The following is a 27,897-nucleotide window of genomic DNA, read 5'->3' as shown; positions in this document are numbered from 1 at the left end:
CTCTTTTAGAATAAGACTGGTTCCCCTTCTATCACTGTCTGCCAGCCTGAAGAGTCAGCCTCCATCTTTCTTATGAGCTTCCTTTAAGTACTTAAGGGCTTCAGTGAGATCTTCCTGGAGATCTTCCTTTCCTTCTCCAGGCTGAACAACTCCTCTCTCAGCCTGTTGTCATAGGAGTGGTGCTCCAGCACTATGATCAGTTTAGTGGTTTTCCTCTGGGATTGTTCCATCTCTTTCTTGTCTTGAAGACCCCAGACCTGGGTGCAGTTTTCAAGATGGAATCTGACAGGGGCGGAGTAGAGGGAAATAGTCACCTCCATCATCCTGCTGCTCGTGGTGCTTTGAGTGTAGCCCAGGATGTGGTTGACCCTTTGGGCTGCAAGTGGATGGTGTCAGCCCATTTTTGTCTACCAGCACCCCGAAGTCCCTCTCTGCAGGGGCTGCTCTTGATGTGTTCTTCCTTCCCACAGTCTGTGCTTGCATTTGGCGTCACCCTGACCTGGCAGTCTTGACTATATCTCAAGATGGAAAAATAATGGTCTGATGGCTTGTTTCTGTAAATAAACATAGTGGTGATTTTTAAAATGGGATTTTTTTTTTTTAGTAAAACACCTTAAAAATATAGGGTTGTAAAATATCAGAAACTAAATGTTCTTGCTGGTGATTGCTCATCCTGGTTTCATTCAAGAGGATGACTGTTTCTTCGGCTATAAATTAAGTTTTCTCCACTTTTTCTCAGAGCAGTTCATCTAAATGTCACTCTGATACACTTGAATATAGTTATTTATTACTGTTCAGAAATTAATTGTAAACACTTGTTTTGCAATTTCTTTTTCCTAACAATTAGAAAATCATGGTTGGCTTGTGTTGTCAGCATCCATATGAAGCAAATTTTCATGTCCTCAATTCACAAGTAATTTTTTTGTTTTGTAATGTAAAATATAAAAGAGGGATATGCAAAGCAATTTTGTTTCATATCTCCTAAGTATTTATATCATATAAATAGAGCCAATTTCATGGTGGAATAGTTTGCAAATTCTTTTGTTTCCCTTCTTTTACATTAGGTAACTGTATAATAGAATACTAACACAAAGTGAAATTCTGAAATGCTGTTAGATATGTTTTTATAGACAGTATAATGTTATGTGAGTGTTTTTACTTAGTTTCCATGTTCTTTTTTCCCTCCATTAAATGTAGGAAGTTTTATATTGTGTTAGTGTCTCCCATATGGTTTGCTTTAGTCAATATATTTTTTGAAGTATATTTGCTGCATATTGGTAGTCATGCACTCGTTTAAGGGAAAAAGGAAATCGCCAAACCATTCTCTTTTTTTCAATCAGGATATAACATGGAGTGAAACAAAAATTTCTGAACATTGCATTTAACAGTTTTATCGCTGTATATGGAAAAATGAAACATTTTATTGTTACTAGCAATTATACTTTTCTACTGACTTATCCATGCAAGACAGAGATAATTATAATTCTGATGGCACTAGAAGTTTAAAATCTTGTTTTTTAGCCCCTTAGAATTATGCATTTATGCCATTCACTATGTTAATGGGAGATTTATAGTTCACATTTTTTTCTGTACTTTAAGTATGAAGATACTAAAAAAAAGCTGGTTATTCCATGTAAATAGATATATTTTGACAAAAATTCAGTAGTATCCAAAGTGTTATGTATTATGTCACTTCATAAAATTTAACTGGAAGCTACTTGAGCTAACTTTTCCACATTTAGGTGTTCAGTCAGTGGACATATGGCCTGTCATTTGTCTTGAGTTACGTAGGGTGTATTTTTGCTGTTGATGTGATCATCAAAGCATGGCAATAGTCCATGGTAATTCAAATGAAGAAAACAACAGCAACAAAACTTTTATATGTCTGATGATCAGAGTAAAAATAAAAACATCATTAATTTTTGAATATTGCAGTACCAGCTAAACATTTACTCAGGTAATTACATACAATTATGATAATTTGCATTTCATGGTAAAGCTTTAAACTTACAACATCAGTATTGCCTTGGAAATTGTTACTGGATAGGGAGTCTTCAGGGAGTTCTTAAACCAGGCAATAAATTCAGTTAATATAAAATAGTAATTAATTTTGCTTAGCAATCAAATAGTGAAATCTCTACACCACTTTAGCATATCTTTTCCTTTTTCCATACATGATAAAAAAAATTATGAAGGCATAAACTCATGACTTTTAAGAATGTGTGTTTGAAATTACACACTGTTCTCACCACAGAAATGTTTAATGTAGATTTATTTTGCACACTGCAGCATTTTCCTGGAGCTGGTTGACAAAACTGAGACTTGGTGTGCAAGCTCTGCAACACTTGAGAGACTTGTCAGCAGGTGGAGCTCAGTGCCAGAAGACTAGTTATGACTGAATAAGCCAAAGCTGTTAGCATGAGCTCAGGAGAGATACCCAGGGCAGAAGCAAGCTGAAGCACCATGGTACAGCAGTTGGGATGTTGTAATGCCTTGTGCCGGTGGAGTTCGAGGCTTAAAACTGTACACAGTAGAAAATGGTTTTATCTGTTCTAGCATAATGCTTGAAAAAATACCACAGAAGTTCACCTCATATCTAATCACTTTTGTTGTTTGTTATTCTTTTTTAAAAGGCTTCAGAGACCTTATCCTTAATGATTGCCTTAAAAATAAGATAAGCCAGCTTTTAGTGAAGGTTGTGGTAATTAAAAAATTAGATCTCAGTCATTACACAAGGAAAAAAACCCCTAAATACATGAAACAGAGCTGAAGTGCTATTTTATTTGTTTGTAAATTATTCTACCTTATGTGAATGTTTTATCTTTCCATCCTTGCTTTCTAGAATCCAAGACATGGTCCTCTAATTAGTATGATCTTAAAACCAATAGCCAGATTCTTGTTCTGCAGGTTTATATTTGAAGAGAATGTGTTCAGAACTCTCACTAAAATAGTAATTGACAAATTTAATAAATTTGTATGTTTTGATTTTTCCACTGTCAGTTACACAGGTATGAGAGAGGCTTTGCATGAGTTTGCGATTTCATTAAAGATGCTTCATTGCATACATTTTTGATGTTGGATCGTGGGGTCCTGAAACGTAATCTGCTGCGAGAACTACCACACTCTTAGTGGTTCCTTTTCCCCTGCTGTGTCAGACTATGCAGGTCCTTTATTTTGAAACAGATGCAAGGAAGTGATTGCCTTCTGAGACAGGCCATTGCAGCAATTGCAGAAAGCAGAACCGTAGAGATAAATTTGTCACTTTTCTTACTGATTCAGGAGATACATTCTTATGCTCTGTAATGCATCACCAAATATCTCCCTTATCTGTGTAAGTAATTCTCTACTGATTTGAGGCTCATGACATTTATATAAAACTAAGATTGTATTAGAGCATGGTAGGGGAGCCCTTCACAGTAATTTCATTTATATATTTATTAATCTTGTACACTTCCACCATGTTATTGCAAAATCTTAACTTTCTTGTCAATAGACCCAGGGCCAGAGTTAGTCTGTGCAGCATTGGTATCCTTATCTTTTATTTTATTTTAGTCTCTGCTGAGGAAGTGCTGCCAGTACAGTCATGCTGTAGACATTTTTGCCTATTTATTTACTAAAGACCTGGAAATAAACAGTTTTATTTGGTGGCTGCCTGGACAGCTGAAGTTCAGTTTTTTTTATGGCCACTTTCCAAGCTTGCTGGCTTGGACCTGTGTTTCTGGCATACAGCCAGAATTTGACATGGATCAAAAGTGCCCCAAATGTCAGATGCTGTTAGGAAGTGTGGAGAAGATGAATTCTATTAATCTTTCTCTCTTAGTGAATATATTCTAGCTTCTTTTTTAAATCTCAACTGCTGATGGACATATATCAGAGGAAGAACAATACAAAAGGAGATGACAAGGTAGTAGGCAGATAAAATAAGTCATGCTTTGTCCCACTGACTGTCCAGAATTTACAGGATAAGAGGTCAGTGGAGCTGTCAAGACTCTTGCCATTGAACATGCCTAGAGACTTTTGAAGTAAAAGGCTGGACTAAGTTCGCACACTAAGGCTCAGAACTTAAGTATTTCTTAAGGTTAGCATATTATCTATCAGAAATGTGTTGAGAAATTACTTGGTCTTGGGGAAAAGTGAAATTAGAAGTATAAGCAAAATTTTTGAGGAATTGAAGGAGGTGGATCATTCACAGAAACAGGACTCTTTAGAATATTTGAAGTGCAGAATTAGTTTACTCTCTCTGTATGAAGGAGAGTTATAAGCACTTGAGATACCTAGACCTCTCTTGAGCTACCAAAATATTTCAAGACCTTTCATTTCTTCCTTGAGGAAGCAGGCTTCACCATATTAGTGTTCAGAACAGCATACCCACTGGGGATTTGTTATTTCACTATGAATCTTCTCTGTAGATTAAGAAAGCCTCACAAAGAAGTTTCCTTTCGAACAGAAATCGCATAGTAGTATCCAGCATATGTTTCTCTGTGTGCTGGGAGAAAAGTAGTAATTCTTTGCCAGAATCATCGTCATTGCCTTCTTGCATCTTTTTCATAGTGATGGGACTGAATTAGTGTGATTGCTCACTTCTCATAGCCTCTAGGCAGTGCACAGGAAGTAATATGATGGAATTTGGCTGCTTTAAATCACTTCTCTGCTTTTCTCTCTTCTTTTTAAGTGCCTGATTAAAAATACCATTGTCCTTAAAGGCAATTATTATGCTTCTAAAACTCCTAAAGTCTGCTGTAAAATAATTATTAGAATTAGGATTTGTGTTTTTAATCTAGTGTCACTGGCAGTTTTCTGCCAGATAGAAGTGTATGATTTTATGCTTAGCTTCTATTTTTTTTCTGCCATGTGGGGAAGTTCTTGCCTGCTACAGACTTGAGAAACCAGAATGGCAATCCAGTTTTCAGACCACTGTCTTCAAGTTACAGAGCTATTTTTTTGTTCTCCTTTTTATTTTTTTGGGTTTTACTGCTGCTTTTTAACAGTGGGGTAAGTGAAATAGCATGTTTCAGATAATCCTTTCTTTTTCTTTTTTATCATCTAGCAGTCAGATGCACAACATTTCTGGCCAGTTTAGGATGCAGGTGCTTGAACATCAGCACTAATGCCCGATTTTAGGTTGCTTAAGGCATCCTGCCTGTGACATGAAGCTGTGACTCAAGTCTGCCAATCGCATGTAGTTGTCTTGGAAATCTAGGCCATGAAGAGCACTGGATATTAGTTTTCAAACAGGTGAAGCCCTCTTTCCAACAGACATTGAGGTTGTTCCTTGTTCAAAATAGTCTTTAATAGTAGGGAAAATTGAAGTTCTGTGTGAGACAGTGGTAGTCACTGTAATTTTGTCAAAAAATTCCAGTATACTTACCTCAATTTCTTTTAAGGGAAGTATAGAAACAGGTCATCAGAAAGGTAATTTCTCTTTGGCTGTTGTGTTAGGGTAACGTGATAAAGTCAGTGGCATTTGTGTGAAGAAAATAACAGATATCCAGGAGTTTCTGAAACCGATGTCCTCGTCCTAGAGGAAAGAAAGCTTGGAGTATCACAGCCAACATACGTGGAAATTTGTAATTCTTGGAAAATTATTGAAGGTCTTTACTTTTAGAGCACTGTAGAATTTTGTAGACCAAAAGCAGGTTGTTTTCTGGAAGTTACTGCAAAATATTTCTGCAATAAAAATGATTTCTTAAATCTGATTTTTTTGTCAAGTTTCTGAAGAAAGGAAGATTTCGTGGTCTCTAGAGGCTAGAGTATAGATTAGTAAAGCTAGAGGGGAGAAAAGGAAAGAAACCAAATACAGGATAGAGTGGCAGAGCCAGACACTGGCAGCTCAAGAGGCAGCAGAGTGTTTAGTCAGGGTCAGAGTGTGCCTAGGAATCCTATCAGGAGCAAAATGAAAAGAGGTCAGTGACAGTGCTGAGGACAAGACTATTGTGTTGGTCCAAAGTCTGTCCAGGACACAGGACCAAACATAGGATTGGAGAAACCTACCGCATAATCATGTAGGACTCATGCAGTACAAAGGGCTGGAGACAGAGCAGTTGTCAGTATAATTTCATGAGACAGTATTTCTGTGAGACTGTGGCTTCATCAATACATGTTGCCACTGTGGTAAATTGAATGCTAAGTCACAGCCTAAATGGTATGATAAAAAAATATACAATATATATAAGATATATACAAGAAAAGTATACAAGTAATATACCTGAGCCATGTCTGCAATTTTTTGTTTCTGATGTGCCTCAGAATGACTTGTTTTGTTTCTAGATCTTGGCTGTGAATACTAAGATGAAATAAAATCACTTAATGTTTGGCTTTATGTATAATACAAACTTCTGTCATTCTCCTTTAGATTAAATTTACTTAGTTTTGCTAGAACTCTGTAACAAGGAGGACTTTCGCAATACCTAACTGAAATTATCTCACTCTGGAAACCTCTGTAGCATTTACTTAGCAACTCCTGTAAAAATGAAAATAAAATGGAAACACAAATATATTGGTTTGGGGGGCTCAAATGAGATGCTTGACAGTCTTGACAGTTTCTGTATCATGTTAACCTGAAATTTTTGTCTTCTGTGGTAATTGCTGTTTAGAGCAGTTGAACATGTTGATTTTTGTACTGAATTCAGTGTAATGCAATGAATGCTGCAGTACAGAAGGAGCTGGTGTGACTGAGCTGGCCATAGACAATTGTAATGAAAGATGATGCAGATTTTGCATGGCTTTTAGTGAGGGGAGATGTATTTAGAGAGTTCTAAAATTGAAAAATTTTAAAAGTAACTTCTGAGCTAGAAACAATGAAACAAACAAAAAAAAAGTAACTTCTGGTTTATAAAACCATAAGACTAAAAAAAGTAGCTCTGGGTTTAAAAAAACTAAAAACCTTTTAGGTTTGTATTTTGTTAGTCTGAAAGAGAAACACGCATCCTCAAGGAAAATCAAAGTTCAATGCAGCTGATATAAATTCAGTTTTCTTATGTTAATTTGTTGGCTCTTATAGCATAATGCGGAGATGATGTTTTCTCTGTAGGGGGTGGGGAAAGACAAACCTGCAAGTGGAATTATAAACTTTTCCTACCTAATAGGATCCTGCTACGATGTGGTTGTGCTCATTTAGTGATGATTCAAGTTCCAGGCCACAGTAATATGTGACAACTACATAAGGACCATTAATGAAGGAATGATTTGTTTTAGACTAGTTTTGATACAGGCAAATGAGATAGCTTTTTGACAAAAATGCAACTGTTTTCTTCTTAGGCTGTTTTGTAGTAGTATGCAAAGCTATGACTGTGTGTTGGTCTGCTTGAGACTGCTGCTGCTTTTGTCCATTTGATCTGTTCACTCTATAGGGAACTCTATATATTTTTTTTATATAACATATAGAGTAACACTGGTTTTGTGGATAGTTGTATGTGCAGTTTGATCTTGGTGTCTCAGGAACTGTGGGACAATGAAATTTGTAGCTGATGCATTGAATCATGTATAGCTATACCTATAAAGTAGAATATACTGATTTTTTTATGGTGGGGGGGGTGTGGGCACGAAAGGATTTTCTTCTGTAAAAGAAGAGACTGATCTTTGATTCAACAAGCAGCTTGAGTATGCCAAATAAATACAGCTTATAAAATTTGAGGGAACACTGCTTGGTTGTTCAGACGCTTTTTAATAACTAATGATTGAAATAAAAAAAGGAACTCTATTGACTGAACTAATAACTCAAAGTCTTTGCATTTCTGTAGAAAAAGTGCTGCCTGGTTTATTTTGGTTTATCATGCTAGATAAAATTTATGAACCTTAGTTTGAATAGGATTGAAATCTTTTATTTGGTACAATTACTAAGACTTACACACTGACTCTGTCCTCCGTGTTTATTTTGATGATGTTTATATATTCAAAGTAGTTGTGTTTGTGTCTAGAATTTGTAGCTGTAATCTGTGCATGAGTTCAGTGGACCATAGGCTTCACTCAGAGTTGAATTTGAACACTGCCAGTTTTGAGGGTTGGCATTGATGTTGTTCTGTTGTTTAAATTGGCAGATATTTGTTGTTTTGGCACCCTCCGAGGATTACTTATTAAGCCTACCTCAGTTATGATGCTAAACTTGTGTTCAAGCTGTCACAAAGTTGGTCCATTATTTTATCTATTAACATGCAGGCTGATTTGTGCATAAACAAGTATCTGTCAAGACCAAAAGTAAACATCACATTCTGACTACCCTGCCAGACAGCTGTCAGACAGAAATACCTGATCAGATTTGAATCTAGGCATACTGCAAGCTCCTTCCAGTTATGAAAGTTTCAGTTTTATTGTTAAACACATCTAATCTAAATGTGGATTTGGCTAAGAACCTGTCATGTCCCATTTGACTGAAGCTCTTCAGGGTCAACTCCATGAAACTTTGTTTTGTTATGATAAAACAAATGTACCCTCTCACAGTAGGATTTTCCAAACAGGTTACAAACACCAGTCCATATTTAGTAATGCTGTTTGTTGGGAGAAGAAAAGGGCTTCACATCCTGCCTGATCACTTAACATATAATGCCATTTCTTGATGCCTGACACAGCATTTGCCAGGTGGTTTCATTAGAGCCAGTCGGTGAGTCAGCTCAAGCCAGTTAATGAATTATAAGAGGAATCTTCATTAATAGATGCCAGTGTGTAGAGGGCAGAAGTGAAGAAATCTTTCTTTGTACCAGTCAGAACACAGTGATGACAAACATAAAGATAGCACCCCTCTGGTGCAATGACATGGTGGTTGGCTGGGGAGACAGGATTTCTCTGCTGCCTATAAGAACTTCCTTTGAAGTTAGGGAAAAATTTGGTGGTTTCCCCTCTTCACGCCCCTAGAGAATAGTATTTTCTGTAGGTTGGCATGGACTTCTGCTGAAGTTGGGCTGCAGATCCCTGCTTGCAGCCTGGGTCTTGCAGCTATTGGATATTTAGTTTTCGATGTCTTTTGAACCATAGGAGGATTCATGGATTTCAGGATCATGCAATATAGTGATGCGGTTCTTATTCTTTATTCTTTACACGTTGACTTTTGTCCACTGCTTCCCCAACAGCTGTTCAGGTTTCAGCTACTCCAATACATCTAATCCCTTCCAGGAACCAGACTTTCTTGAATTAAATGCCTAAGATCTGGACTCCACCACTAGCTTTGTAAAGCACTTGTCTTCAACAGGTATTGCTGAGTGTAAATATGGCTGAAAACCAACCAAATCCATCAGTGTTTGAATATATTTAATGAGATCTGGAAAGACTGTCATTGCTCTTGTTAGTGAGTAGTGAATTCTAATTAAAATAATTGACCGATGTAGTAAGTGCAGTCACTAACAAATGCCATAGTCAGTTCATGCTGTGTTTATAAATACTGCATTTAGATATATTTTGGGCTTAACCCTCTGTTGGCACAGTTGGAAGAAGCATCATCTGCTTCATTTGCTGATGCCCAGAGTACTTGCTCCCATAGCTTTACTTTTCCCTTTATGCAGTTGGTACAGCATCCAGTTAGTTGAATCAGTTGTCTTCCCATGTCTTTGGATACAAAATGCTGAATTTAAACACATGCAGTCCTCCTTAGAAAACCATGTTTTGGATGGAACCTTTGCTTGAGTTGAGGTCAGGAAATTTTTTTTTTCAGAATCTCTAGGAAGAAACTTCCCAAACTGTCCTTCTCACTGACCTGTTGCCTTAGTTCTCCATTCCCTGTACTTTACTGGAGCGTCTTCCAACTAACCTCCATGGCAGAAATAAATTGCCTGCTTGCAGCTCATAGCTGTAATTCTCTTCTGTGCTGACTTATAATCCCCCCCTACAAACTGCTATACAGATGTACTTTATGAGATCACATTTTGTCAAGATACTGATGCCATTGTACTCAGTGAGAACAGAGAAGCTCTGCCTCTGCAGATCTGGAATAAAAGAATGAGAACTGTTTTTGTTTTGTTCTCTGCAGAAATGTGGCTTGGCTTCCTGTTGTAGGGTTTTAGTTTTAAAATAACTAACACAGGTTGTAATGAGGAAAGGAGAATGGCTTGTGCTCTCAGTCTGCAGGATGTGTAAGTATATATGGATTTCTGGCAAGCCAGAAATCCATATATATTATTTTATTTTAAGTTTGTGGCTAGTAAAGACAATTTCCAGTTCCAGATGGCATTCTTTGGTATGCACACTGCTCTTCAGGAATTTGTCAACATGCTTGTGGTAGCTGTGGATGATCTTCATCACTTCCTTACTTCAGCTGCAGACTGTTGCAGAGAACATTAGGAGTTGAGGTATTTTGGAGATTTATTTGCAAGACTTTATGTTTACCAGTCTGGATCCTTGCGTAAAAATGTCCTGGACATTGAGTTTGCATTTGCTTGGTCTGCTGAGTTCATTGTGTTGAGAACTGTATGCATAGCTTTGTTCTTCAGGCACTTGCACTGGAAAATTTTGCATGCCTCTTGTGAAATGTAGCCTAGAGGTTCTTCACTTGTGGCTTTTTGTTATCAGCCCACAGAGTGGTGACTCTAGTTCTCTTTATTAGGCTAGTAGTTGTATTAAAGTTCTTTTGGTCCTTGAGTAATATTTACTGGTTTGAAAAGCTTGATGTTAACTTTTTAAAAATTGAAGCTAACTACTGTACACTTAAAACTTCACCATTCTATTGAGGAAGTGCCATTACAGAATACTGTCATTTTTGAACAAGTGCCAAAACAACTCTCTACCTTTATACTTGGTTTTGTGAATAAATGAGTATATGAAAACATCAAGACATAAATTTTATTTCCTACGCTAGTTCCCATCTCTAGTGGAGGAGGCACTGTTTTCTTGGTTGCTGTTTTATCACAATCTAGTTCATTAGAGATGCAGTTTTCCAAGTAGGAGTCATGCTGCAAAACAGGTGTTTATGTAGAAAAAATCAATTTCTTCTATTACCTTAGCAAGAATTTTCATTCTAGCTCAAGCTTTGTTTTGTTTTGTTTTTTCTTTTTTATCTTGAAAGAAGGATGGCAAGACCAGTCTTTTTGTGCATAGATGCATATAAGTTCAAAAATATATTGTAATTTGAAGACTTGAGCACTTCAAATGGCAACTGTAGTGTTGATCTTGATTAAAACTCTGGGGCAGCATGAAGCACTACTACATTTCTCTGTTTTTCTGAGAATTCTGGTCATAAAACCCTGAAACTATTTCAACTGGATGTATGCAGTACTAAAGAATAAAATTAGTCTCTTTGATTGAAAAATTCTCCTAAGAATTTTAACATTGAAATGGTTTGTGGATGCACATTCATTCACTGCTTTTTGACTTGTTGGCCTTGGTTTTCTTGAAGCAGCAGCAGCAGCACAGCCCAAATGTTGAGCACGTTGTCCTAGCAGATGCTGACCTTCACCAGCAGCCAGTTCATCATATGTGGGATTTCTCGGCTGTTCAGATGGTCTGGGGAAAAGCCCAAAGATGGCCTTGGGCCCCCGGGATCGAAAGGACGAGAGGAAGCTTCAGATTTGTTCTTGGTCTTGGTGTTTATTAATTGCTTATCTAAAAGATTTTCTCTTGGCCTGACAGAGTTCTGCTCAGCAGTCAGCCATGGGCACACACTGAAAGCCCCTGGGGCGGTCACCTATCTTTATACCCGGAGTTACGTATACAATATTTATCATTTTTCTCCAATACCCTCTACCCTTATTAACCAGTGTTCCCCTAGTAAGGTCCAATCCTGGAGTGCCAACATCACCACAGAAGATGGAGGCCCAGAGGAAGAAGAAGAAGGAGAAGGGCACGCCCCAATCCCTCCATCTTGCCTCTCTAGACCCCCCTGTACAGGGATCTTAAACCCTGTATCTCACACTCCAATTAACTTGTCCCTTCACCATTCACCCCAGTGAAATCCTCCCGTCCTCATACTGATGTCATCTCCCATGTGGGATCAAAGTCCAGCCACCAGACATCTCTGGCAGCATTCCAGGACTCCCGAGCCCCCCAGGGGGGGTCTTGCTCACCCTGCACCCCAGTTCTGAGAGACTGAGATCCCACATCTCCCCCTTCTGTTTGCACCAAAAGACCTTTTTTTGCTTTTATGTGAAAACCCCCCAAAGTCCTCAGTTTCTTTTCATTTCTCTTCTGGGTTGTTTTTCGCAGTCTGAGTCTCGACTTCTGTCTGAGTACTCGTCTCTTTGTTTCTCGGATCAGCATTCTCGTGTTCTCGCGTTCAGAATGGCTTCACGTGCCGCGCTGACACCCACTTCAGACCTCGATCTGTGGAGATACAAGCGAAACCCTTTCCCCAAGTGATTAGTCTGAAAGGACCCTCTATTTGTCCGGTCTCTGGGTTCCTGATCAAAACTAAAGGATTTTCCCTTAGCTTTGCCTGTGTGTTGTTTAGAAAATGTCTCACGATCGGTGGATCAGGTTCCGAGGATGAGCTATTTAGGAAATTCAGCACATACAATGCCTTATTTAATTTCATGTGAGGTGTTGCCTCTGGCTCACCCCTTCTCTGTCTGTCCAGAAGGGATTTTAGGGTGTGATGTGTTCTCTCAATGATTGCCTGACCTGTGGGTGAATGCGGAATACCAAACGTGTGTCTGACACCCCATCTTTTCAGGAATCTGTCAAGCACCCTGCCTGTGTATGTTGGACCATTATCTGTTTTTATCTCCTGAGGCACACCTAATGCTGCAAATGCCTGCAGAAAGTGTCGGCAAGCATGGTCTGCTGTTTCCCCAGCATGTGCTGAAGCAAAGACTGCGCCTGAGAATGTATCTACAGAAACGTGAACATTTTTGAGCTTCCCAAAAGATGGGTATTTTGTGACATCAGCTTGCCACAACTGAAGACTTTGCAGCCCCCGCGGATTGATGGCCCCGGTAGAAGAAGGTGGCTGCACAAGCTGACAGTCTGGACAAGCACTAATGATCTCCCTCGCATCTGTAGCACTGTCCTCCTTGGGGGTTGTTCTCTTCCTGCATTGCCGCGAGAATTTTGTTGATGTTTTCGTCCTGTTGATGAAGTAATTTCTCGAACATCTTCTCCAATGTCTTGTCCTCTGATTGCCCTTCTGAGCGTCCCTTTAGCTGTTTCTCCCATTCCTCTTTTAATTCATCCTTTACGATCGCTGCGACGTGCTGAGGCGTCCCCACCTTGCTGCATGCCTCCACCATCTCTGCCAAGGATGGCCGTCCTGGCATGGTGCTAATCACCCGTTGACAATCCGGGTTGGCATTGCCGAAAGCTAAATTCTCCAAGAGAGGCCTCTTCACTTCTTCTGTTGTCACCTGTCGATCCACGGCTTGCGTGAGTCGGTCGATGAATGACATGAATGGCTCTGTGGGACCTTGCCTGATGCAAGAGAACGGGACATCCGGAGCTCCTGTCGGCGTAATTTGCATGATTGCCAATCGCGCTGCTTCTTTGATGTCGCTTAACACTCTCCGTGGAAGCCGCGCTGCTTGTTCCCCTGGATTGTCATCTGGAGGATCCCCTGCTAATTGCCCTTCTGTGAGGTTCGCATTCGGCCCACCTTGGTATCTGTTCCGCAACTCAGCAAGATATTTTCTCCACCTTTTTTCCCAGACAAGACTCTGTGTGTCAGTGAGGATCATTGCCACAATACTTCGAATGTCATATGGTGTGAGATCATACATAGAGAATGTCCCTCTTAATAGCTGTTTGAAGTATTGTGAGTTCAGCCCAAAAGTCTGAGCTGCCTTCCCTAAGTCTTTGAGTGTCTCATGACCCATCCTTTCCCACCTTGGATTCTGTCCCTGGGCATCATATGTCACTGGCATTGTCAAATCCCCTGATCCCGGGAATAAATGCTTTTCCTTTTCCAATGCTTCTCTGATTTGCCTCCAATCCATTGTCTTCACCGGCTCTTGAAACCCCTCTTCATCAGATTCCATTGGGATTTGCATGAATAATGGTGTTGTAGATGTCATCGGTGATTCATAGTGTCTCATTTTTCGCCTTGAGGTTTTTGGCCTTGCTCCTAAATCCGAAAAGGAAACTCGAGGATCCTGTTGATATTTCTTCTTTACTGCATCGAATGAATGCAAGAAGCTTTTCGCTGCTTCTGCTGCTGATAGCATCCATGTTGGGACACCTTCCGATGCTGTGATCCTTATGACATCTTCCCCTTGTAGCTGTTCTTCATCTGAGCTTTCATCATCTTCATGAAATCCCGAAGTGGATGGATAATCCCTTTGTCGTGTTAACATTGTTTTCTTCGAGGTGCTTTTCTTTTTATATATTGTTGGAAAAAATTGCTGCATTGTTGCAGTCTCGCCACGAGATGGCGCTGTGGCTCCGCCAAGCCGACCCGGCATGTCGTGCACTTCTGCCCTCCTGCCACTAGGTGGCGCTGTCACCGGCCTCCCTGGCTCGGATGACGGTGCAATCTCGACTACCCCACTTCCTCTTCCGGCTCGGCGTCTCCCATGAAGGGAAGGAACTGAAACTCCGAGGCTCGGGACCAAAGGCGCCAGATCTGGAGACGGAGTGGAGCCCTGGGACGTAGAATCCCTAGCACGGCCCCTCCTCACCCGCGACGTCACAGGGGACCGGGCTCGGGCCCGCCCGCGTCTTACTCTCTGCGCGTGCGTACTCTCTGAGCTACTTCCGGTGTCCCCCAAGGTGACGTCATCATCGTCTCCCCCCTGTTTCACCTCCGAGGTTCCCGCCCCTCGGTCTGTCCCGGAATCCGACCCCTCCTCCTCTGACGTTGTGTTCGCCTCTGCCGCCGGCACCCCGGCTCTACCCGCGATTCGAGCTGACCGTCGCACCGGCTCTGACGTCACACCCGCGCACCTCCTGCGTCCCACCGCGGCGGCCCTCTGAGGCTGCAAATTTTCCCTCAGCCCGCCTTCCGCGTTCGCGTGTGAGTCTACACCCCGGTTTTTGCGAATTTCGCCCTCCGCGCGCGTGTCCTCATCCTCACCCGCGCTGCTCGCGTTTGCCGCCGCCGCCGCGTCGCCGCTTTCACCGCGAACAGGCCCCCCCCCCCCGATCCTTTATCTTCCTGCTCCCCCCCTTCTGCTCCTGACTCCTCCACACTCTCTGGAGTTTCAGGACGCCCTTGGGGTTTGTTGCATTTTTTGATCGGGGGTTTTAATATTTTTTCCCGCTCTCTTTTTTCGAGAGCCCTTTCCCCCTGGCCTTTCAAAGCCAGAGCAATTTTTTTCCCGGAGCTCTGCCGCTCCGCCCCCTTCTCTGAGGGTACCGCAGCTTCTCGCTGCTTTTCCAGTTTTTTAGACTGGACTGAAATACCTTGTAACATGATTCTTGCCGGCGAGAGTAGCTTTAACGCTGTCTCATCTTTTTTTGTTGCTAAAATATATAAATGCCTATTAATTTCTTGCCAAAACCCGACTTCGAACAAAAGATATGTTTCTGCAAGTGGGTAATTGAGCCTTGCCCATAATAACAGCTGTTTTAATTCTTTCTTTGGGATCCCTTCTGTATATAATTCTGCTACACTTTGTAAGGTGGATAAGATTTCCCGTTGTTCTTGGGAGAGTGTGGCCCCCATAGTATTATTTTGGCCTTCTTACCGAATTTGTCGTCAGGGTGGTCTGGAGGCCCTTGTTCTCCGTCCAGCAGATTACGAGGGATGGATCAGAGGCGCCTTTCTGGTCCCAGTCCAGGCCGCTCTGCTACGAGCTGTCTTCAGCAGAAGCTGAGAGATGGGATTTCTCAGTGACTGCTGATTTTTGCAGCTTCTCCCGGCCGGTTTTTTCTTTTTCTTCTTTCTTTCTTCAGGCTTCCCTCCTCTGGAGTTATCAGTGCTGTTCTCTTGGCTCTTCAGCTCTTCAGGGCTTTCCCCCCCCCGAAAGGTTTGGTGGGAGATAGCCCGCACAGCGGACGCCAATTGTGGGATTTCTCGGCTGTTCAGATGGTCTGGGGAAAAGCCCAAAGATGGCCTTGGGCCCCCGGGATCGAAAGGACGAGAGGAAGCTTCAGATTTGTTCTTGGTCTTGGTGTTTATTAATTGCTTATCTAAAAGATTTTCTCTTGGCCTGACAGAGTTCTGCTCAGCAGTCAGCCATGGGCACACACTGAAAGCCCCTGGGGCGGTCACCTATCTTTATACCCGGAGTTACGTATACAATATTTATCATTTTTCTCCAATACCCTCTACCCTTATTAACCAGTGTTCCCCTAGTAAGGTCCAATCCCGGAGTGCCAACATCACCACAGAAGATGGAGGCCCAGAGGAAGAAGAAGAAGGAGAAGGGCACGCCCCAATCCCTCCATCTTGCCTCTCTAGACCCCCCTGTACAGGGATCTTAAACCCTGTATCTCACACTCCAGTTAACTTGTCCCTTCACCATTCACCCCAGTGAAATCCTCCCGTCCTCATACTGATGTCATCTCCCATGTGGGATCAAAGTCCAGCCACCAGACATCTCTGGCAGCATTCCAGGACTCCCGAGCCCCCCAGGGGGGGTCTTGCTCACCCTGCACCCCAGTTCTGAGAGACTGAGATCCCACAATCATACCATTGTTTTTTTTCATGCCATTGGTTTTTTGAATTATTAGCTGCCAGTGGATGTAAGATGTTGGCTTTCTTTTGTGAACATTAGGTACTGCAGTACAACTATGAGTACTCAGTGCAGTCTGTTTTATGTTCTCCCATTGTAACTTAATGAGCACAGAATTATAGCAAGAGAAAACTTGTGAGTGTATTTGGAGATCTGTTACTGTGATGTGGCTATGACAACAAAGAAAGAGAAGGACCATGCCATGAAAAGATAGTTCCCTTTCATATGTAGCAAGAGCAGTCATATACAGACTGAAATTTAAATTTAATAGTTTTTATTACTTGAAACAAGTAAAATGATGTTTTGAGAATTAATAATTTTTTGTACATTCAGTTAATAACGGCATTGTTGATTAATAACACTGCTCTTGAAATCAGTGAAACAGTTCATATCTGAAAATGTACATACAAGCCTGAGGTTTTTAAAGGATGGAGGTCTTAATTTTCCCTGTTATATGTTTCCAAAGTTAAATAAGGTAATAGCGTTTAAATTTATTTTTAAAAAAATATTTATTTATTCTAAATTTGTCCATAGGCCTTCAAAAGTTTTAATTGGTTTGTTATATTGCCTTTATTGATATCAGGTGTAATTTACTTGGCATCATTATGTAATCAATGGATAGAGGGATTTAGTCTTGGGATTTAGTGGTGTAGAGATACAGTCATTAAACAGAGAAGGAATACTTAATTTTGGGGGCCTATCTGCACTGCAAAAACCCTTGTCTGGCTACCTTTTCCTTCCACAAAACCAATTTTTATACAAGATCTCAGTGCCTCAGCTTAGGTGTTGAGGTACATTTAGTCGTCTTTTTCTCTAGAGAGCTGTTGACATTCTTGACGATAATTTGCTGAAATCCAAGTATCACCTTTTTAAAAATAAAAGTGCTGTTAGGTGTATATAAGAGTTAAAATGGACTGTGTTTCTGGAAACATTATTGCTAACCCCCATTAAGAGGTGCTCGACTTTCGTTAAGACATTTAATACATGTTCATGTGTTTTGAAGATTTGCTAATTATTTAAAAGATGAAGGTGACATTTCCCTGACATTTCATATGTAGCTTGAAAAATTAGCCTTCTGAAAGTCTTAATTAAAACAGAAAACAGAGCAGACAACTTAGCTGTACATTCTGTTATGATAGATAGGGATTCAAAAAAGAGAGTGAAGGGTCAATCATATTGTAATATCTGTAATTATTTTTTAAAAATTAATCTGTTTACACAGAGTGTTTGCTGATAGCCAGACCTTTTCTAGGTAAAATCTGCCAAAGATTTTTCAGGTTTTTGTCTCCAAATATTTCACCAGTCTCTCGCTTAATACTTTTTCTTGCTGCTGTTTGTAGCCACTGTTGTAACTTCAAAATCTGATATATAAGAAATTAAATACATAAAAGTAATCATAAGAGAAAAAAACTTTTTTTTGAATGAAAACAAATGTTTTTGATAGTAAGTTAAATAAATCCCTGAACTTTTTACAAATTATATGTATTATTTCTAACACCCTTTTAAAAACTTTTAACATTGACATTGTATTGTGTTACTACATTCCTGTATACCAGCCTGTAGTAATGCTGCCTGATTTCATATAAACCATTAATGACTTCTGATTTACCACTCAAAATAATGTCTAAATGTTCCTGAAGATGTGAGGTCACTAGAAGTGATCAAAACCAAAAAGCATGCCAGAAAGTTTCAGGAAAAGAAGAATAGAGCAGAAAACATTACATTGCTGTACTAATTGATGTGCACCTGCTTCCCAAATGCCATAGAACCGCAGAATAATTTAAATTGGAAAAGATCTCAGGGGGTCCATCTGGTACTGCTTCTTTCTCTGAGAAGAGCAGAGCCATCTTTAATGTTATACCAGGCTGCAAAATGCCTTATGCATGTTGAGGTTCTAGCAGCTCCAGTGTTGGAAGTCCCTCTGGGAAACCTGTTTCAGTGTTTAATCACTGTCCTCATTGTGAGGTTTTTGGTTTTTTTCAGTATCTTAACTGGTGTTTTCCTTAATGCAAATTGTCCTATGGTATGTACCACAGAAGAGTTTGGATCTATGTAACTGATTGTATTTTCAGCTCCCTTAATTAAAAAACTGATGTAGGAGAATTCAGAAAGACAAAATAATAATGCTCAGATATGTGGAGGAGCTTCTGTAGAATTAGTGAATAAGTAGATTGGGCTTTACAGACTTGAGAAGTGCAGTGAAGGGGATTGTGATAAAGATGTAGTGGGTGTGGGGATACATGGGGGAAGTGAATAAGGAATAATGACTTTTCTTTGTCTTTGCAGAAGCAAGAAGTAGGGCTCATCAAATAACCACATTAGTCAAATGATTCAAAACAAGCACAGAAGCATGTTCTTCAAAAATGTGTAATTAACTTGTGCAAGTGGTTGCTACAGTAAGGCATTGTAATAAGTTACATAAATTCAGAAAACAGCTAAAAAATATGAAAGGAAAATCCTTCCATGACTGTTGCATGTAGAAACATCAGATCTTAACCAGTGAGGCTTATCTTATACTACAGCTGTTTGGATAACAAAGACATGCTCTGGAGAATAGTCATTCTCCTTTTCTTGCAGGTTATTAGTCCACTGGCGTAGTCTAGGATATGCTTTTGGTCTGAGAAATTATAACAATTATCAAATTTCACACTACTAAGTCTTGTTTTTCAGGCTACCCCCTGCAATGCAGGATAGGTAACAATAATTTTCAGCCAGTGTAGTGTTTTATAATATGTATACATCAATTATGCATAATTTCTGCTGCTTTGGAAGGTGTTTAAAACAGAAAATGCTACCTTATCATAAAGTGATTTTTGAATACCTATGTTGTTTTAATTGGTTTCACTGTGTACATGAGATATTTTTAATTAGCTTTGAATATTTAAATTTTTAATAATTGTATTATATCTACATGACTCTGCACAGTTCTAGATATCTACAGTAGTAAACTAAGAAAATGCATATTATAATTCCTGGAAAGGGACTCCAAAGAGATGATCTACTCAACTCAAGCAATCAGCTTATATCCAACCAGCAACTGGTTTTGTGTGTGAGTGCCATGTTAATAATTTAAAATACTCTGTGTTTTTTTGTAAAGATGGCATGATTCTTTATCTGGTTTTCTGCATGTGGTCTTTCTGAGATACCTAATTCTGTCATGAATGGTACCAAAAAAAAATCCCTACAAAACCAGAGAACAGTGTTTTGAGGAACAAAATTAGTCTTATTTCTGAAACCATGTCATAGGCTTTAGGAGTATTGGCCATGTTCTGCTGTATGCCCAAATTTTAATACGTCAGCATCTATATCTCTTTCAGTAAGTGCTAACAGCTGTGAAACAGACATACAAAGTTTTTTGTGGTTAGTATATCCACTCATCAGTTGGCAGGCCAGAGTTAATGTCACAGTAAAAATTTATTACATGCTTTTGGGGCCACTCCTTAGTAACTTCTAATCTCCACTACTGAAGTGACTAATGCAGATGATCATTTTCAGAAAGTTATTTTCTCTATTTTGAAGAGTTTCTGCTTGTAAATCACAAAACTTCATTCTCACTCCATACTTCCGTAGACTTCAAAAAAACCAAAACTATTCCTTGTTCTGCCCATTGTCTAAATTTAAAGCCTTGAGATGAATGTTGTTCAGCACTTTTTTCATCGGGGAATGTGTATTATCAAACAAGAAAGGAAGCTAGCATTCACTTTACAAAAACTGTATTAATTACTCTGGCAGATGCTGTCTGTATGCCTGTTTCATCTGTATGTTCATTGAACATTGTTTGCAGTAGTTGCTGGAATTTCCCTTTCTAAATTTATCTTAGAGCCCTTGTATTCTACTGAATTTTCATCAAAATGTCTGAGGACCAGTTCCCTAGCCAAATTACAGAAACAGTGATATCATTCTCATCTTTTAGATATCACTGATTAATTTCTTCTAATTGAAATCCCTTTTCTTCTGAGAGCATTTTCTCTTTCACTTGTAGAGTCATCATCACATTTCCTCTGAGTTTTCTGTGAAGGTTCTATGATTTGGTTTGCACGCCCACATTCAACTTCTGTATCCATGTGGACGGTTCACATCTGACTCATGAGACATTTTTTTCTTTGAATGGAGTAATGTTAGAGTATGGGCTTATTTGTATCACTGTACATACATGGCTGACTAGTGTTTTAGGAATATTCAATATATGCTGCATTGTCCTTTGTCTCTTGCTGATAATCTTGCACCTTTGATTTGTAGTGTTACTGTTTTCCTGTCTCTCAGAAGCATTAATTCTATTTTATTTTTATCTTAGATCTCTCTCTAGCCTCTTACTTCATTGCTTTTTTAAGAAGAGTATAGACTATTTTTCTTTTACAAAAACATCTAAAATACAGCCCTAGTCCTGGATTTATACCGCTAAAAAACTCTTCTGGGCTTTTACATCACACAGTTCAATTTAAGCAAAACCTTTTTTTCCTGTTGCTTTTTCTTGCCTATGTTCGTTGAAAATACTGTTGTAACTCTGACTCATCTGGTCTGCCTTTTTGATTGTATCACTCTGCTGGGTATATTGTTTTATTTCTCGTACACTGTTAAGATTTGCAGTGATTGCACTCAGTGACAAGACTGTGTGCTTGGCAAAGGAGCGACTTGTCCATAGGAATGTATCAGTTAAAGGACATGACCATGGAAGATAAATTGTAGTGAAAAATCCACTAAAACACACAGGATCTCACACTGCACAAGATCTCCCAAAGACAGCACAGGAAACACAGAAGCCCAGATTCTGGTCATATATAAAGATGCAGCTGAGGAAATCCTCAAGTAAAATAGCAGGTGCTTCACTCATGGTTTTCAACTGACCTAAATCCTGCTCTTGTTTTTTGGTTCTTATGCTTAGTTTCTTCTTTCTGTCACTTGTGAGAAGAGAAAGAATGGAAGAATGTCAGAGTGGTTGTCTTCTGTTTTGACATCTCTTGAAAAAAGCTGAAGTAATTTTTCCCCTCTTAAGAAGGAAAGAAAACTGAACAGCTTTTCATCCTTCCATTCTGACACTCCACAGGCGCTGCCCTACCATGCTTCAGTGATACCAGTGAGGTTATAGCCCTGAAAGTGTGAGCACATCTCCAGTTCTTCCTGTTTACTCCCCTGCTATCTGCAGCTGTGTAGAGTCATTTCAGTGGGCTCCCAGCAAGGCTGACTCTGTGTCTGGGGTGGCTGAAATTCCCTGGTGTTCTTTGAGGTGTTCTCCTGCTGACCTGCCTGCCTACCCCAGGCTGTGGGCATCTCAGTGGTGTGCGTGGATGCATCTCATCCCACAGCTTATCATTGTTAAACCTGATGATATCCCCTGCCTCAGTTATGTCTAGTTTATGATATAGTTAATTTCAATTTGTTCTGGGGAGTCATTAGAAACATGGCTAGTTCTAAAAAGGGAAATATCAGTCATGCATTTTTCATAATTTTTTATTATGTGCTCCCATGACACAGATGTGTTTAAACACACTTAAAAGAAATAGGTTAAAATGTTTTCTGATGACAGCTTGTATTTGCGTACATACCTAGCTTCTTAATGGTAGAGTACAAGTTTTTCTGTAGTAATTCAGTTATTACATAAAATATTATGATCTACAGGTTAGTTTGCCTTCTAGTGAAATTGGTGTTATATAAAATAAGTGAGAAATCATGCTGCCATTTTCTTGATGTCTCTGAAACTAATTAATTTGAGCTGAAATGAAACTGAATCAGCTAATATGCTTTAGTGGCTGTGTTGTGTATGCTATTAAGTGTAATACTCCATAATGCTCTCTATAGCATCACTGGAGCAGAATTCCTAATACCTTTCCAGCGTCTAGATCAGATTGTTTAGTCTGATAGTCACGTCTTACAACTTTGAAACTTTTGTCATGACTACATATTTGGCATGTTTGTTCTGTTTGGTGACGTGATGTCTGTGGAATGAGCACTGTGTGGAATTGTAATGAACTTTCTGAGTGAAGAGTGCCTCTGCTCTCTGCTAAGTTCCTTCAGAAATTTTAAGTTACCTAATACCCTGAAATAATTCTTTCAACTACTAAATCCTTTGTTGAATTGAGAGTGTCTTGACTAAGAGGTTCAAAATTTGCGGCTGGGGAGAGATCACTTAAAGATAGCTGTGATGTGCATTTGCTTTTATTTTGTAAATCAGACTTAAAATAACACCCTGATTTAACTAGTAAGATATTACACACGCATGTACATAAATACATTTTAAAATAAAGTAGATGGGATGTTCCGGATTGCAGTTCTACACTAGTTCAGAAAAAAAGATATACTTAATGTGCATTAAAAAATCCCTTTATACTGATTTTTATAATATTCTGAGTGAAAAACAGGTTTCCTGCAAGATCAAACAGTTCCTTCTAAGGCACACTGCAGCTGGAAAATGGCAAAAAAAGTTAGCAAAAGACCACTGTTGTAGCTCTTTAGCTTTATCTAGGTTGCCCTAAAAATAATTGAATGGAATAAATAAACTCAGTACTGACTGCAGTTGTGTTTTGTCATATGTTTGGTTAGGCCTGCTGTGCAAATTTTGAATCTTCGTTGCTGTAAGATATAGACTAGTTTCAATATGTCAGGGGAAAGAACTGTAGAAATGCTAAATACTGTTTATAAATGTGCTGTAGTTGGAACAGGATGTGCTACATTTTGAACAAAGCCAAAGCTTATCCCTTAAATCCACATTTCAATACTCATTCTATTTAATGCAGAAGTTTGTCTTTGTATGTTTGTTGGAGAGTTTTTCAAGAATGACTTAAAGAAAAGGCCATGAGACATACAATTGAGAGAAAAGTATAGGGGAAAAGTAAAAGCAGTTTCTAACAGGTCTCAGCCTTCTGATTAGTGTAAACAATTAGACTCTCTCAGGCATCATTCTATAAACAATAAAGTTCTCAGCTTGTCTTCCCATAACAAGCAGAACACCGTCCTTGGGAAGGCCTGCCATCCTGAGAACAGATGTAGAAGTTTTGGGAACACTGGTTTCTGTTTTAGTTTCTGGTTTCTGTTTTAGTTTCTGTTTTTAATAAACAATTGTAGGTATTCTAAAACAAGAGGAGTGGTTAGAAGTTTCTCTGTTAGCCTATCATGACATTGGATTACAGAATATTCATGGCGTTCGTTAGCACTGTTATTTAAGGTGATTGATTGATCAATAAAGTTGGAGTTCGATGCATTACCAGGATGGTCGTTCTCCCCTTCACTTCAATATATGTTGTTCAGTGGTGCTTATCAAAGTTGTCCCAGGCCTTGAGCCTGATATTTTGAGTGAAAAAAGCCCCCTGTTGTTAATGAGAAACTGGTGAATGTAGAACCTTACTTGTAGTTTGATGTTGTTGCTAGATAAGCAGGCTGTTAGTGTCCACTAGAAAGGAAGCGCTTGAATTTTGGTTGTGGGAAGTGAAGTAGAGTTTGTACATCTTTTGGTAACTTATTTTCTCCTGTTATGTAAGAAGTATACAAATAATTGGTGTTAAATCTCATGGCTCACTTCTGAAAAGATGTGCAGAGTGGATCATTCCACAACCAGCATGCAAGCTAGTGTAGACTTTGTGTCTTAGTTGTTAATGAAGTTTTTTTAGTTTTGTTTGTTTGGTTGGTTGGTTGATTTTTTTTAGAGTATTTTTAGTTTTTCTTTTTTTTTGTGTAAGCAGTTTAATTCAGCAGCGTCATAAGAATAAAAATCAGGTTTCAGCACAGAGCTGTTTTACTAAAATTAAATTACTTAATATATGATAAAATTGAGTCTGATAAAATGTATAAAAATGTTATTGATGGGTAAGTGGGCACCCTGTTAATATTTCTGTGACAGATGCACTCCCTATCAGAGTTCTCACAATTTGGCTGGTTTTTGCACTCTTTTATTCAATAGCGTAAATTAAGGCAAATTGCAGACTTCTGCTAAAAAATAAATAGCGTTATTTTGCTAAGAGAGTGCTTAACCTGTATCTTGTAAAATAAACTCTATTTGGAAATAATTTTCAAAGACTGCTAAATTTGGTGTGCAGATTTGTTGCTTGTTTGGAAATCTTGGAATAAACTGAAGCTGCATTTCTTACATTATGAGATCTTTGGTTTCTTCTCTCAAAGGTGTACATTGGAAACTTGGAAGCAATTTTTCTTTGTAACACTGGCAGTTGTAGTCTGTCTTCATTATCAGTTTTTTCAGTTTTGAGTTAACCTAAAGCTAATTAGAATGAGGTTGTTAATGTGTGATTTTTCTGCTTCAAGTTTATATACTTTATGAGTACTCATTGAAGTATCTTTGCTCTTTCTGAAGGTGATTTACAAGTAATAAACTCAGTTTGTCCATATTGAAAATACTTTTTTTTAAAGGTTGTTATTACTTTGAGAGCTGATAGTAGAGATGAAGAAAAATATAGTCTTTGGACTAAGTCAGCTTTTGAGACTTTGGAATTTATATTGATTTCTGCTGAACTAGAGGTGCTTAAAGGCTGTTTCAGTGTTCCAGTCAGAACCCTCTTCTTGCAGAATTTTAAATTCAGGCAGTGGCTTGTCAGAAGTGACAGTGGCACTTATGGTTTACAGTAATATCTGAAGAGAAATGGCTCCTATTACTTGCACCAATGGATGCTAATATTTACAGGTAGTCTGTTGTTAGAGAAGGACCTGTTAATAAAGGGAAAAAATCTAAAAATCTATTAAGTAAGGATAATGCACATACATAGAGTTTTTTACTATGTGGGGATTTTTATTACATATTTTCAAATCATTGTCCCTTTAAAATTTCAGGTATTTCAGGAGAACTGAGACTTATGTCTCTTGTTTTTGGAGTAAAAAGAATTTCAGTTTTCTTTATAGTTCAAATATTTGCACAGAATATTTTAGGAAATATAGAATTTTTAAGTGGTTAAATTGATCTCTGCTTAATCGTGCTGATCTTGACACTTTCTGGCTTGTATCAATAGCAGTTCAGCCCTTATCTTTTATTTAAGTGAAATTCAGGATTCTATATTGTCCATTCTCCAATAAATTAATGATCCTACAGATTTGCCTTTTTTCACTAAAGATTATGGCCTTTCTCCTAGGACAAGAAGGATAAAGTGTCAAGGTTTGACACTATACGTCATTCCATAGCTGGAATTATAAGGTCTCCAAAATCCATGTTGGGTTCATCATCGGTAAGTAGTACCAATACTGTAGTGTTGTGATATTGTTTTTTCAGCTTAAATAAGATTTCTTTTTCCTTTAAACATTATGCATTTTCATCTGAATGGACAAAAATTACATTAAAACAATGTTATATAAACACTGTTCTGACTATCAGCATACAGGATAATATCATGGTATAGTGGTGTGTCAGAACAACTTGCCACACTTCAGGGGAATCACAGTTTGTATGTTCTTTGCAGCTCCCAGAGTGGTGCTACATCGTTCAGAGTATTCTTCCTGATGAAGCTGATTTTCTTGAAATGCACTGTATGATAATAATCTCTATTAGGTTAGATGGCCATACCTGTTTTTGCCAATTGTTGCAGTAATTGTATTACCCGTATTTTTTTAAAGAAAGCTCCAGTGTACAAGCATATTGTTACTATTGCTACTACTCCTGTACTATATAAGTTACTTGAAGTAATCTTGCTTAAAACCCTACTAACAATGGTTGTTGAGTATCTTTGAGATATAGTTTGCTTTTGTTGAAATTCTGTAATTGCTGGACAAATATCCTTGTTTGTTTTACTTTTGTATTTACTTCTGTTTGTTTCATATGGAAGCTTGCAAGATTAGTTAGAAGCCTTGAGCCTCTACTTGTGGATGTATGAGATTGTACTTGAAAACTTGAAAACCTTCTGCCTTTTTCTTGAATATGTGATCACCATAACCCTCCCAACTGAAAATAAAACAAAAACCTCAACTCAAAAACCAAACAAAAGGGGAAAAAAACCTGGAAGAAATTTGGGTGAAGTTTTAAAAATTGTTTAAAATTGCCTTTTAATTGTGATCTTGTCACCTAAGTACAAGCTCAAAGTAGCATTCTTGAGAAAACTTCAGAAGTAATGGGTCTTCTATTTTATGCTGCAGGATTGCATCCAAGGACCCATTAAAGGGCACAGCAAACCATATTTAAGCTAGATAGTATTCAGGAGGGGTGGAAGAGATAACAATTACGTATGTGTAAATACACATGTTGTATGCAGAGGACAACTGTACATAGTGATGAAGGAATGGAAATATAAATATAATAATGAGATAAAATTAGGGTAGAAAGGCTTTTCCTCTGAAAAACATAAAAGTTGTATGGCATTTGAAAAGTAATAGGAAAAACCTTGCTAAAATATTAAAATATCCTTGATGTTAAACAAAATCTCCACATTATTGTGATCTTCATTTTATTAAAGTTCTAGTTGTGGTAAAAAGGCAGCATTTAATATTAAAAACTGATTAAAATGTGTATTTCTGTGACCTCTGTTTTTTATGTAGGTGAGACAAAGTGTTGATCTCTGTTTCTATGTATTACAAAACTTATGGCTTCAAAATAAACCAAAAAGCTTCCACAAACCACAGAAAAACCTTATCTGAAACTGCTTCAGAGAAAATTTGGAAAATAAAAATAATCTTGAGATAAAAAAAGAAAATTGAAAAAAAAATCTTGAAATAAAATGCTTAGATTAAATCAGGGAAAGTCAATGTCAAAATGTCAATTGGCTTAAAGTGTCATTTTAAATAGTCTATGTGCCACACTCCGATTTCATTCCATGTAAGCTGATGTACATCTGGCTATAGTGCGTGATAGGATTGGTGAAACCTTGGAATATATTTGGAAGAACTAAGATTGGTGTTGGTTCATTTGAGTCAGAAAGTAAAATCTAGTAACAAGTGCAATCTTGATTACCTGTTTCTTAAATGACACTTAAATTACTTCAGTTACAATGTATAAATTTCAGCCAGTTTTCACTTTTGTTTTGTATTTTGATTTAGCGGCTTTGTGTATGTTAGAAAAGCTGACCATTGTTAGAAAAGCTCAAATTTGCTTCATGAATTAGTACTTAGCTATTAAATGTGGTCAGCTATTTCCTTCTGACAACTACATAAGCATGTTTAATTGCTAAATATATAAACTGGTACTAAAACTTATTATCCATCAACAAAGTATTCAAAATTATTACTGAATGTGTATTATAAAGTAATACTAACATCCATTAAAAAAAAAATTTTTTTTAAATAGACCAGTACAAAAAGGATGTCAAAGCAGATTTGCAAAAGGACTGGTACTGATCTTCTCATATAGTCTAGTCTAAAATGATCCTACCTACCTGTTTTCAAATTATTGATTTGAAGCATTTAAAGTTTTTAAAGTATTTCTAAGTATTTAATTTTTAAATATATTAAAACT

General features: G+C 38.4%; 1 protein-coding gene across 3 annotated transcripts in view; it reads left to right on the top strand.

Annotated features, from left to right (window-relative positions):
- The window catches only part of FER (FER tyrosine kinase), a 164,513-nt gene that overhangs the window by 56,952 nt on the left and 79,664 nt on the right, over window positions 1-27,897 (top strand). For all 3 annotated transcript variants that reach the window (XM_054281976.1, XM_054281984.1, XM_054281991.1), the window contains one exon: window positions 25,592-25,684. In XM_054281976.1, the coding sequence (XP_054137951.1) occupies window positions 25,592-25,684 (93 nt within the window). The remainder of the gene's footprint in view (window positions 1-25,591; window positions 25,685-27,897) is intronic.

The sequence above is a fragment of the Melozone crissalis genome, unplaced genomic scaffold (assembly GCF_028551555.1).
Source record: "Melozone crissalis strain CALT ecotype California unplaced genomic scaffold, PUWL_Pcris_2 ptg000005l_1, whole genome shotgun sequence".
In the NCBI taxonomy this organism is placed as follows: Eukaryota; Metazoa; Chordata; class Aves; order Passeriformes; family Passerellidae; genus Melozone; species Melozone crissalis.
Note: the sequence above shows the minus strand (reverse complement) of the source record. Positions and strands in the feature narration are given on the sequence as shown.